This window comes from Bombyx mori, chromosome 17, assembly GCF_030269925.1.
Source record: "Bombyx mori chromosome 17, ASM3026992v2".
In the NCBI taxonomy this organism is placed as follows: Eukaryota; Metazoa; Arthropoda; class Insecta; order Lepidoptera; family Bombycidae; genus Bombyx; species Bombyx mori.
Window position 1 is genome coordinate 12,413,155 of NC_085123.1, and position 12,714 is coordinate 12,425,868.

Sequence of the window (12,714 nt, forward strand, 5' to 3'; positions counted from 1 at the left end):
CTAGGACAGTGGTTCCGAAAATGGCGCATAGACATCAACCCAGCGAAAAGTACTGCGGTGCTCTTTCAGAGGGGAAGCTCCACACGGATTTCCTCCCGTATTAGGAGGAGGAATCTCACACCCCCGATTACTCTCTTTAGTCAATCCATACCCTGGGCCAGGAAGGTCAAGTACCTGGGCGTTACCCTGGATGCATCGATGACATTCCGCCCGCATATAAAATCAGTCCGTGACCGTGCCGCGTTTATTCTCGGTAGACTCTACCCCATGATTTGTAAGCGGAGTAAAATGTCCCTTCGGAACAAGGTGACACTTTACAAAACTTGCATAAGGCCCGTCATGACTTACGCGAGTGTGGTGTTCGCTCACGCGGCCCGCACGCACATAGACACCCTTCAATCTCTACAATCCCGCTTTTGCAGGTTAGCCGTCGGAGCTCCGTGGTTCGTGAGGAACGTTGACCTACACGACGACCTGGGCCTCGAATCTATACAGAAATACATGAAGTCAGCGTCGGAACGGTACTTCGATAAGGCTATGCGTCATGATAATCGCCTTATCGTAGCCGCCGCTGACTACTCCCCGAATCCTGATCATGCAGGAGCCAGTCACCGTCGACGCCCTAGACACGTCCTTACGGATCCATCAGATCCAATAACCTTCGCACTAGACGCCTTCAGCTCTAGGAGCAGGCTTAGGGACCTCGGTAACCGTACTCGTCGAACTCGACAAAGAGTTCGCCGTGCAACCTAACCCATGAATCAGCTCGCTGAGTTTCTCGCCGGATCTTCTCAGCGGGTCGCGATTCCGATCCGGTAGTAGATTCATTCGCGAAGCAGCTGCTCTTGAGCTGTTAGGTCTCCTTCGGAGGCGCTCGGGTAGCTGTTAGCAAATCCCACCCCTCCTGGCTGAGCCTTTGCTCGCCCACCTGTCCTGGTGAAACTGGAAAGGCCTCCGGGCCACCAGTAATCCTTCAATCATAAAAAAAAAAAAAAAAAAAAAAAAAAAAAAAAAAAAAAAAAGGCGCATTCCATTGGATGACGTCATCTATCCGATTTTTGTTTCTGTGTATTAGCGTATCGTATGATGACCCAATTTTCGTTGATAAGATCAAAAAGTACTTAATTTAATACCTACTGCTCGATAACTCAGATTAAACCCAGACATAATCAGATTAAATTTAGTAGTATCGTTTTCTTCCCGCGAATTTCGAAATATATTATGTTGTTTTTCTAACAATTTAAATTGTTAACGTACGAATTTGTAAAATGGCGCGATATCTATGTTCAGCAGAAAAAAATACGTTAAATCCGAGTCGATACAAGCAGTCGCATCCAGATGAACTCTGTTTTACATAAAACAGGTTCTTAGGCAATAACGTGACTTCCACAGTTTCACGAGTATATGTATGCTAATCGTAAGCAAGATGGGGCTTTTATTGTAACGTGCATGTGTGCCTATGGACAGACGCAACTCTGCGTACGTTGCCTGTCAACAATCTGTCCTGCTCTGTAAAATTGAAACTGCTTACTCATCAAAATTGAATTTAAAATGTTCCTTAAACAGTAGTGGGACGTTTTCCGTTCCGGAAAAAATCTGTTTTGTTCAAGGTTTTTGTCACTATAGTCATTTATGGGTATGACGTCATAAAGTTGTTTATGCAGAATGTGGATTACCATCAATAGCGTGATATTAATTTGAAATTAGTTGAAAACAAGAAATACACGTATACTAGGGCCCTACCACTAATTATAGCCTATAAATAACTGACATGTACTATTTTTTTTATTATTATTATAATATCGTAAGAGCACCACTGCAATGTAGGTACCTGTGGCTTATACACATCGCAATGTACTCTACGTAGACTGCCCTGCCCTGCCGATTCTACGCAGAACAACGTCTGCTTCTCGCTTCTGTTGCCTGAACCCAGCATAAAAGTGAATATTAATGATGTCACAGAAGCAGCATATAAGTACAAAGTGATCATTTAACACGTTAAGTAATTTTTTTTCCTGTTATGCATAGATAAGTGTTCGATATGTGAAAATGAATCAATAAAAAGTAATTGAAAAAAAAACATACAAGGTTTTGTTTTTAATTTACGAAATAAAAAAGGGTTTAGAAATAACACAGTTACAAATTACTCTCATTTTTTTAATCTTCGAACTCTGACACTTTCACCTTACAAATTAAGATTATCACAAACAAACAGTGAAAACTGACGATTCACAGAATCTAACTGATGAGGCAACAAGATCTTTTTAGACAATTCAACACATTTTTGCCAAATTGAAATAAACACAATACAAAAGCTTATCCTAAACAGAAAATATTCAAGTACATTTCAAAACAAATCTCACATGTCATTCTTGAATGATGCAATAATCCTCAGCTATTTTAAGTCCGCACATGGTTACATAAGTCATTGAACTTTTCACAATACTAAACTCGTGTTTTTACACTGAAAACAGTTTGGATATGCGTGGGAGGGCCATTGTCATAAGATTACACAAGATTTCCTTGTTTGCATCATTTAATTTCTGACTTCAAAATGTGGATGAAATATTGCAAAATGATCCCTAAAATGACATTAAACTACACAAATTAGTCTCTTTATACATTGAAGACAGTTTTACTGTCAGTCTAACAAGACATGGCCCTAAATAAACAAAAAATTAAAGCTAAAATGAATCTTACATTATTTCCAATTTTAACTTAATTTTTAAACTTAATATTAGTATCACTTAAACCAGTTTAAAAGGAACTGAATGAGATATGTTACAAAAATACGCAGATCTAGTTTTGTAACAAATAAAAGAGCATTTACAAATTAAAAGAAATAATAATGGTAATGAACTAAATCATTACATTGTCATGAAATAAACATATTAATGAAACTGTGTCCTTTTTAATGAATGTGGCACTTAGAAAACAAATATTTTTGTCTTTGAAAATAAGTTACATACACAAAATTTATATACTAGGGTCAATGCATCACAATATGAGATATCATCCCAAAAGAGCAATACATAAAAGTATAGTATACAAATAGACATATAGTGTAATATACAATTTAGAGGTACTCTTTCTTTCAACAAAACCCCAAGTTGTGAAAAACACTCATCAATTTAAAAGCTATATCATTAATCCTATTCTAATTTTGAAAATACTTAGCTGTCGTTCCATCCACTGGGATTCTTCGATCTCAAAATGCTATTTTACATTTGAATTTTCTTTAAAGCAACTGCATTTATTAAAGATTCTTACGACTATAATACTCTAGCATTCTATGTGTTGCAGTTTTTTATTATAACAGGCCTGGACTTGAGATATTGGTTTTAACTGTGTTTTAACATTCCCTAAGCCCTGCCTGTAAGCCTGTACTACTTTTTGGCTTTGGCAGAGTTCCCCTGTTTACTAGGGGGCGTCCATCTCAGTGCTGAAGGATCTATTGACAACCGTGGTTTTTTAAAGTGCGGGCTTGCTAATTGTTCAGCAACTATTTTAGGTGTAACACAAATAACATGCTGTCCTTTCCAGTACTTCACCATGTTCATTGACTGTAAAGTTGAAATGATGTCCGTTTGTGATATTCCTGTCATCTGACTTAAATCCTTGATACTTAATGTACCTCTACTAGCACTTAACACTTCTAATAAAACATATGACCAGTACGATCTGTAACTTAACTTGCCTAAATCTGATAAAGGCTTCTCTGGACTTCCAACAACTTGTTCGAGCCTTGAGAGTTCATAACTAAAAGCTATCAGGAGTTTACCATACCCCTGTCTCTGATATGGAGGTAGAGTCAATATACATGCCACATTATTGCCTTCAGGTGAATCCTTTTCTTTTGAAAAATATCCTACAAGGTGAGCTCCTTGCTTGTCAACTTCACACAATATATAAAATAAAAACTGTTCTATATCAAAATAAAGGGTTTTGTGATCTAAAAATAATTTGGCTAATAAACACAAATTCTGACAATATATTTTATGTTCTTTGCCATCTGCTTCAAAAATAGCTATTGTACCTTTTCTGTATATTTCGTTACCCTGGGGTTGGCGTGCTGTGCATTCACTGAGATGGTACCGGTATGTTTTTTCCATTCTCATATACTTCAAACAGTATTCACATAACCACAATTTTGATTGTTTACCATATTCATCAGGATACGGACTAAAATACCAAGTATCGATTTCATATTTTCCAATTTGTATCCTGTCTATGTATTTAACTTTAGTAATAGCTTCATGTTCCTTTTCAAGCGCGGCGGTCGTTGGATCCATTTCGGCGTAAGTTTTCTGCACATGGTTTATTTCGTCATGTTTACGTTTTTGATTCCTTGTTATTTTCCGGCCGGATTTGTCCGTGAGCAGGTGGTCGCAGTTTATGTTATTGTTCGACTGCTCGCATACGTCGAACCTATCTGACATAACCCGGTGGCGGGACACCCATTCGTCGAGTCTTCTATCATATCCGACATAATGGACATAATATTCGTAACAAGATTCCGCTGTACTGTATCGCGACTGTATAATCTCAGCCGGGTGCCATGACTCATCCGATCGCCGCACTAAATAATGTTCTCCTATGTCCAAAGGCTGTTCTGGGACCGACTCGGAGTCTTCATTATCAGTACTTCGACACTCAGGATTAGGCAACTCATTATTCACTATTGGCTTCTCTAATTCTTTATCACCTTTTGCCATAATAATGCCGACAACAACAATGGTATCACGCAATACCGCGCAATGCGCTTCATCGACGAAGTGGCCATATTAGCATTTAGCATAGATTATAGAAAAACCAAGCAGCATACGAGAAATGCACGGTTAAGAGTTGAGTCCGATAGAATTCTAGCGATTTTATCGATTTCGTATGATAAAGTCTACGATAGAGAGCAATAATGGTAATATTTAAGTTGTATCGGCTACAAAATCCACCACCACCTCTGGATTATAAGCTGTTTTTTAATTTTTTAAGAAAGTAGAAAGGAGGCGACTCTAAGAAATATACTGAAAATGACAATGACGGAAAATTTGATATAAAGTGAAACAGGTAAAAAGTGAATTAATAAAACTGTTTTATAAAAATAATCCAAAACACGATATAGTTAAATATATGTATATATATTTTTTATATTTTTATTTAATTTTTTTATGTTTATTTTTTTATTTTTTATTGCTTAGATGCGTGGACGAGCTCACAGCCCACCTGGTGTTAAGTGGTTACTGGAGCCCATAGACATCTACAACGTAAATGCGCCACCCACCTTGAGATATAAGTTCTAAGTTCTCAGTATAGTTACAACGGCTACCCCACCCTTCACACGTCATCTCGGATCCTCCCCATCCACTAACGGTGCTTCGAGGTACTTCAAGCACCGATCACCGTTGTCGTCTAACCCGTCGCTTGCGACGAAGGGCTCGACGAGTAAATTAACTCTCAGACACAGCCCATTGAGTTTCTCGCCGGATCTTCTCAGTGAGTCGCGTTTCCGATCCGGTGGTAGATTCTGCGAAGCACGACTCTTGCTAGGGTTCGTGTTAGCATCGTCGTCAGGTTTGAGCCCCGTGAGCTCACCTACTAGTTAAGATTCCGCTAGAATAGCCTCTCTAGGCTACCAGCTTTTATTGGATTAGGAGGAAATTGTAGGACATCCATATGTGATTTGGGACCAGTATGCTGGGCATATCGGAGTTGAACCAACTAAAAATTATTGTCGCTTATCAACACGCAACCGAACCTTGCATGAGGCGGTATTCATCCAAGGCCAATTGGGGCCAAGGACCGGTTTTGCCTAGAGCGCATCTCTTCTGGTCACCCTGTGTCGATTGCATGCTAAACTGACGGTCGATGGCACATTTACCACCAGGTCTCTCAGTTGGTGAGCACTCTGAAGCCTTCCAGGTGGCACCACCATCAGTGTGAGTCAGGGAGTGTGATAATCTGTTCCTAATTGATCATTCGCTCGCGTAAAGCAGCTTACACATCGTTTTCTTTGGTCACCTTTGCCCGTCCCCAAATCAAAATACGTAGGGGACCTAATATACTTGGGGTCAAGATTTAGGCGAAATACAAAGGTTCTAAATAAACTAGTTTTAAAACTAATTAAATTTTGAACATTCTTTCCTTGTTGTGCTAGGGTTTTAGCGTTCACCTAAAATCACACAGCTCTTTGAATCACGGTAACTTAAAAGTGCGGTGAGCATAGCCTGAGGATCTACCCATATCGTAGCTACAAAGCTATGAATACACCCGGCTTTTGTTTCTGGCAACAGATACTTCGTGTGTATATTTAATTTTTGCGTCCAATTTTAATATAATTACTAGACGTTTTTACATTAAAGATTATGGAATATACTTGGGCCCAAGAAACAACGCAACACTAAATCATAGATAATACACATAAATTTAGGTTTAAGGAGGGTAAAAGTAAGGAAAACCGTCTCGTGTGTGAAAAAGTGTCCGTTAAAATCTGCTAAATAGTGGCGCTACAGTAGCAACCGGGTAAATTTTAAAAAAGCCGCTGAAAGTTATTAGAATAAGATAGATAAATAAAAAAGGACCAAAGAGCTGTAAGCACTACAAAATCACAAAAAGTATTTTATTTAAAGCTGCTAAGAAAATGCAAGCAATGTCTCGACGTTTTACCACAGCAATACTTTTAATAATTAAATAATTAAATTTCCTAACTCAGCATACTTCAATCAGTTAACAACTGCTCGAATCATATCATACCCTGTGCCTATGCTAGCGCCATTCTGGAAGATTTTTGGACTGTTATTTAGTGCTGAAAGTGGGGCACTTTTCCAAGGTTCTCCCATATGAGACGTTTCTCCTTATGTCTACCCTCCATAATTAGGTAGTTAACTAAACTTCATATAACGGCTTTTACACAAACCAATATTTTTAGTTCTTTTTTTGCTTTTGTCTGTTGATCAATTGTGTTTTGATAATTAATCACAAATTGCTTGTTTTTAATTTGATTTTTTTGATTTAAACAATGATTTTAATTAGGTCGTAATCATTTAATTTGTTGGGTGCGTTCATTATTAAAAATGTCATAAAAGTCAACTAAATGCACCAAATCGAAAAATATTTTTTTCAAAATGCCAATTGGGTTTTTTTTGGGATTATTTGGTTTTGGACGTTTGCTCCGAGTGTCGAGTTTAAAAAAATACCAATTACTATGTATTCAAAATAAATGTAAAATGAGAATATATAAATATAATATAGCCCTAAGAAGTGCGCGGTTGAAGTGGGAGTGCGCAGAGTATACTGTTCGTAGAACCTATGACCTCTCTGACTGGTCTGACTCTCTCAATATATGACCTCTGCGTTTTTGGATGGCGGCGCGGCGGCGCGGCGGCGTCGCACTGAAATACACAGTGTAGGTAGACCACGCAGTAGATCGGTGACCTACCGAAGGTCGAGGGAATCGGTTTGGGTAAGGCAAAACCCGCCATTGTGATGAACCTTAGGGAAGGCCTATATCCAGCAATGGACTTCCGCGGGCTGATGATGAGATGAAAGATGAACGCAGTGAAATGAAGTTGATTTACTTGAAATTGTAATCCATTGAAATGAAACGGAATAAAAAGGGATGAGATGAGATGAAGTGTAATATCGTAAAATGGTGGGAATTTATGGAAATTGAGTGGGCTTCGGAAGTACCCGTGAAACCGCATCTAGTGACTTTATTTAATTGTTAACTGTATTAATGTGTGTACGATTTTACGGCCCACCTGGTGTTATGTAGTTACCGGAGCCCATATATATCCTCAACGTAAATGCCGCCATACACATTGAGACATAAGTTCTGAGGCCTCAGTTTTTACAGTATCATGGCTGTCCTATCCTTCAAACCGAAACGCAGTACTGCTTCACGGCAAGCTGTGCCTACCCATGCGGGTCCTCAACATGCTTTGTCACCAGTAATAACACAAATTATAATTTTGCGGGTTTGATTTTTTTTACACAAAGTTATACCTTCACCATGGAAGTCGATCGCGAACATTTGTTAAATATGTATTTCATTGCAAAAATTGGTACCCGCCTGCGGGATTCGAACACCGTGACATCGCTTGATCTCATCTTATTCTTTAGGCTACGACAACTTCTAAGACTTTCCCACAGTTATGCAGTTTTACAGATGCTAAATGGTTAACTAATATTAATACATGCTTAAATTTGAAGAAACATTAAAATCCAAAAAAATAAAATAATTCACACAATCCATTCCTCGCATTCCCGCCAAAAAGTCCAACGCACAAAACCAAATATAAATTATTTTTTTGTTGGTTCTGTGGTTGGCTTTGAACAAACAGGAAAAAATCAACCTTCTCGATCGATATTTGGCGTGTTTCAAATAATTTGTTAAAGTCGATAAAATAATCGATTTTCTGATTCCAAATCGATTTTCCGATTGATACATCTCGCATCCATCCCTAATTGAATGCCCAGTTGACGGAGCGGAGTGAGTGCACGTAATCGGCGATACCTACGTTTTTTCAATTTAATGAGACGAGGAAATTATTGTAAATCGTCCTCTTATCTCCAAGATATGAAATTGCGGTTGTTATCTAAACACTGTACCTTTCGTATCTAAGACTACGAGTGTTGATTGTGATGCCGACGTATTTTGATTGTCTAAAGTATTAAGTAGTGAAAAAACGAGTTGTTCTGTGTAAGCATCCGTTGTGTTTTATTTTGTGACAAAGATTGCATAAAAAGCAAAAATGCAGGCAATCAAGTGTGTTGTTGTTGGAGATGGGTGAGTTCGTTGTATTTCTACGTCATTCTAGATTTCGTAACGTAATAATTTGAAACTCAAATGCTCTGACGTCATAATTTAAATTAAACATCTTAAACTTACGCCGTCGTTTCAAAGATAAACATGTATGTTATAATTGTTATCACCCTGCTATTGTTATATTGATATATATGTATCTAAAATTTGTATCATTTTAACAAAGTGACATCCAAATCAGATGTCGATTATTTCAATATAATTTAGAAACTTTATTTAGGTTATGATTTTCTCTCTATGGTTGGAAGAAATTATAAATTTAAAAATATAGATAAATGTATTGATGAATAGTCCATCTACATGTCATTGACCTTTAATAGAAATTTTCTTTCTTTTAACTATACTATACTAATATTACTACTGAGCAAAATCATATATTAACTATAATATTATTTTCTAAATTAGAAGAAAATCTTGCTGTTTACACTTTGCTCTCATTCTCATTTTACCAATAAAAACTGTAACAGCATCACATAATATGTGGTGAGAAAAAAAAAAATATTTTAAGTTTACATTACCTTTTAATAACATGGAATTTTAATTCGAGGGAAAATATTAAAAATAATGTTGTAGTGCTTTTTATTGTGAGGTTTGCTTTTTGTGGTCTTTATTTTAAAAGACATGTGTTTGTCTTTTTACTGTAAAAAAGAAACATTTTGATTTGAAGTTTTAATATTAAGATACAACAGAATAGCTCTTACTTATTTATTTGTTATATATTAATTCTACCGAAACATTTACCCAAATATTTTCAATTGAAAATTAATAATTTCATTCTCTCAGAAACTCAACTTAATGTAAACTTTGGGCTCCATGTTTCAACAGGTCCTCGGAATCAAAGTGGTTTCTTAAATCTATGGAGTCCTTAACAGAACAAAGTGGTATTCCATCCCTGGACAAGGATTTATGCTTTACTAAGGACCATTTTGGCTTCTCATAGAATACTGAAAGATGCCCAGCTATCCCAAATACCTACTACATCTATTTGACACCATGTTAAAGGTGGCGTTATGATTGTTAATAATCCTAATCTCAGAGTTTTTTAAACTGGAAACGATCTATGAAGACATTTTGATTCTCTTTGTATCTAGTACCATATTTTCCATGGTGCTAAGGAATTATTCAAGATCTCCATTTTAGCATCAAATATATGAAATAATGACACTATATTTAAATAGATATAAAATAAGATACATTTGAATTAAAATTCAAATGCATAATTCAATTATCTTTTTTTAAATATTGTGATAATCAACATTCATTACTTCAAGCCATTGTAAAATTGCTGGTATGTACAAGTTTAATTGCTTACAGAATTATTACTTATGCAACTTATGGAATAGCACAAAAATATTTAAAGGCATAAAATCAATTCAGGCTCTCTCAAATTGTTAGATACATGATTGAGAATTCATTTTCATTACTAATAAAAAAGCTGCAAGAAGCTCAGAGCTAACTCTTTTCCTTTATTAACTTTAAAAGTAGTCATCAGATAGACTAGACTAGAATTAGAACATTATTGAGAAGTAATTAAAGACCTGTTCAGTATTATAGTGTGTGTGTGTACTGTTTGAAGCACAATTTCTAACTCATAAGATTAGAAAACCTATTTTAAATCTATCTAATCTGTACTAAAAAACTAAAAATTCCTAAGATTTTTTAATCTAATTGACTTAATATTTACAGCGTAGAGATTACAATCCCTACAATACATTATACTAAAAAAGGGTGGGTCTCTACATATTGACTTTATTGATATCCCTAAATTATGCATATTTTGGGTGGGAGGGATAGTGCAAACACTATCTCAGCTCATCCAGGAACTCTGCTAATTGTTAATCTGAGGTGATAAGTCTCATATAAGGCCACTCTTGTACACTCAATGAGCTGTCTAATTTGCCATTGTGAACTCATGTATATTTTATGGCCTGCAGTCAGTTATTGCTGCAACAGTTACAGTTCTTAGCTGTCATCTATTAAGATGAAATGCCGGGCTGAACAGTCTTACTTGGTTAGGTTCTTTTTTCGTTTTCTGTTGGCAGTTTGGGTAATATAATGTTGATTTTAACAATAATATGTTATGATGATAATAGATATAACTTTATCAAATTTATAATTATTTGAGGGTAATTCGTAATCATAAGAATGAAAACATTATAACTATATTTAATTCCCTGCTTACTTTGTTGAAATAGCTAGCATATAGTCCCCGGCACGTAACGTAGCAAGGGGTAGCACTATTAGAAAATGATACTGAGGACGGCGACAAATAATTTTTAATATGAAGTATATTTTTTTAAATAAACTTCTTAACTTTTAATTGTATTTTATTTAAAACACCTAATACACTTCACGAATTCCTCTCTTTTCTTTAACTTTCTTCTAAACACACAGGCTTAAAAACAAATTATGGCAAATAAAAAATAAAATAAAATAAAATTATATGCGGGCAATAAAAGTGACCATTTTTTTGTTGCAATGTGCACTATGCGTGACATTACCACCACATCAAAACCTTGCCAAGTTACGTGCCGCTTACTATACCTGAAAAATGAATGGACCAAAAATATTATGTATTTCACTTTACAGCCCATAATATCTGCAAGTAATTGTGTTAATCAATTACTTTTTTACATTCATCGGAGGGTGATAACATAACAAACAAACAATTAAATTATAGGGGTAGACATCATAGAGCTAAAGCTATTTATATCCTGTTGAGCATCCGGATTCCGATTTCCGGATTATCGATTGTCATTTTAATTATTTTAGCACTTCAACAGGTGAAAGGTTATAAAATAATTAAATTGCACTGACAAAAATGTATGAGATCTGAATCATTATTATGTTATCATAAATTATTATAAATTTAATTATAACTTTACTACATTTCTTATGCCAAAAATTTCATTTTGTATTGTAGGTTTTAAAGATAATATGCTCTCTGTTTGCTGATCAGTGGTGACCGTCACTCATGCAGGTCAACAATGTTAGGGGCACAACTGAGCCACTACTTATCTATCCAATTTTTGTGGTTTTTTGAATTATGTATATTTTTTCAAATTAAACACCTTTTTTTTTTTATTTCAAAATGTCTCTCAAAAGAATTGGTGAATTCTTAACTCATTTACTAGTATGTGGTACATAACTAAATGTACGTAGATATTATTTTTTATCATCACGAACAATAGTTACAAAACAGTGCTTGTTCATTGGTTCTGAAAACAATTAAACGTTGCTATTTATGTAAGTCGATACTCTGCGAGTGCTTAGTGGGCCGCCAAGGAAATTAACCGCTTTCCGAATTAGAAAACGGCACTGGTCGAGTTGGCAACACTCGTTCCTTATGGTAACTCAATCCAATTGAACTGTGAATGTTTTATTACAGTTTGATTGCTATGTCCATAAAGAAACAGTCGAAGGACCACACAAAATTAAATTGTGTTTTTTAATTAGTTTTCCAATAGACACAGCGACCGAATGTCTTTGTTTATACACGATAAAGCTAACGGTAACCAGATAAACAAAAATATAAATTGAAATCTATTCGAAAATAAGGAAGTTTTAAGCATATTAATTTCATGCTACACAGAGAGCGTAATTAGTAGTGACGTCAATGATTGTATGTTTTGCACGGATACTATACAACACTCGTTTGGTGCGTAAGTGAAGGAAAAAAACACAATGCCCTCACCGTCTAAATACCTAAATCTCAATGCTGAAATAACTTTTTTATACATTTTTTACTGCTTACGAGGACGAAAGAACTCACGGGCCACCTGTGCGCTTAGTGCGGGTTTTTTAACGTTCTCGATAGCGTAAACGTTAATTCAAATTTGTATGGAGTTGGAACGTTTGCCCATGTTTGCCGCTAGGGGCGCTGTTCCAACTGCATA

General features: G+C 35.9%; 2 protein-coding genes across 2 annotated transcripts in view; one reads left to right on the plus strand and one right to left on the minus strand.

Annotated features, from left to right (window-relative positions):
- Positions 1-2,143: 2,143 nt before the first annotated feature.
- On the minus strand, positions 2,144-4,847 carry MOF (protein). Its single transcript, NM_001099835.1, is given in 1 exon segment — positions 2,144-4,847. A coding segment is annotated over 1 exon segment (1,329 nt). The 5' UTR covers positions 4,716-4,847; the 3' UTR covers positions 2,144-3,386.
- A 3,608-nt stretch (positions 4,848-8,455) lies between these two features.
- Positions 8,456-12,714, plus strand: part of LOC101736734 (ras-related protein Rac1) — a 55,873-nt gene continuing 51,614 nt past the window's right edge. Inside the window, exon 1 of the mRNA XM_004932496.4 lies at positions 8,456-8,782. Within this exon, the coding sequence (XP_004932553.1) occupies positions 8,748-8,782 (35 nt within the window). The 5' untranslated portion in view covers positions 8,456-8,747. The remainder of the gene's footprint in view (positions 8,783-12,714) is intronic.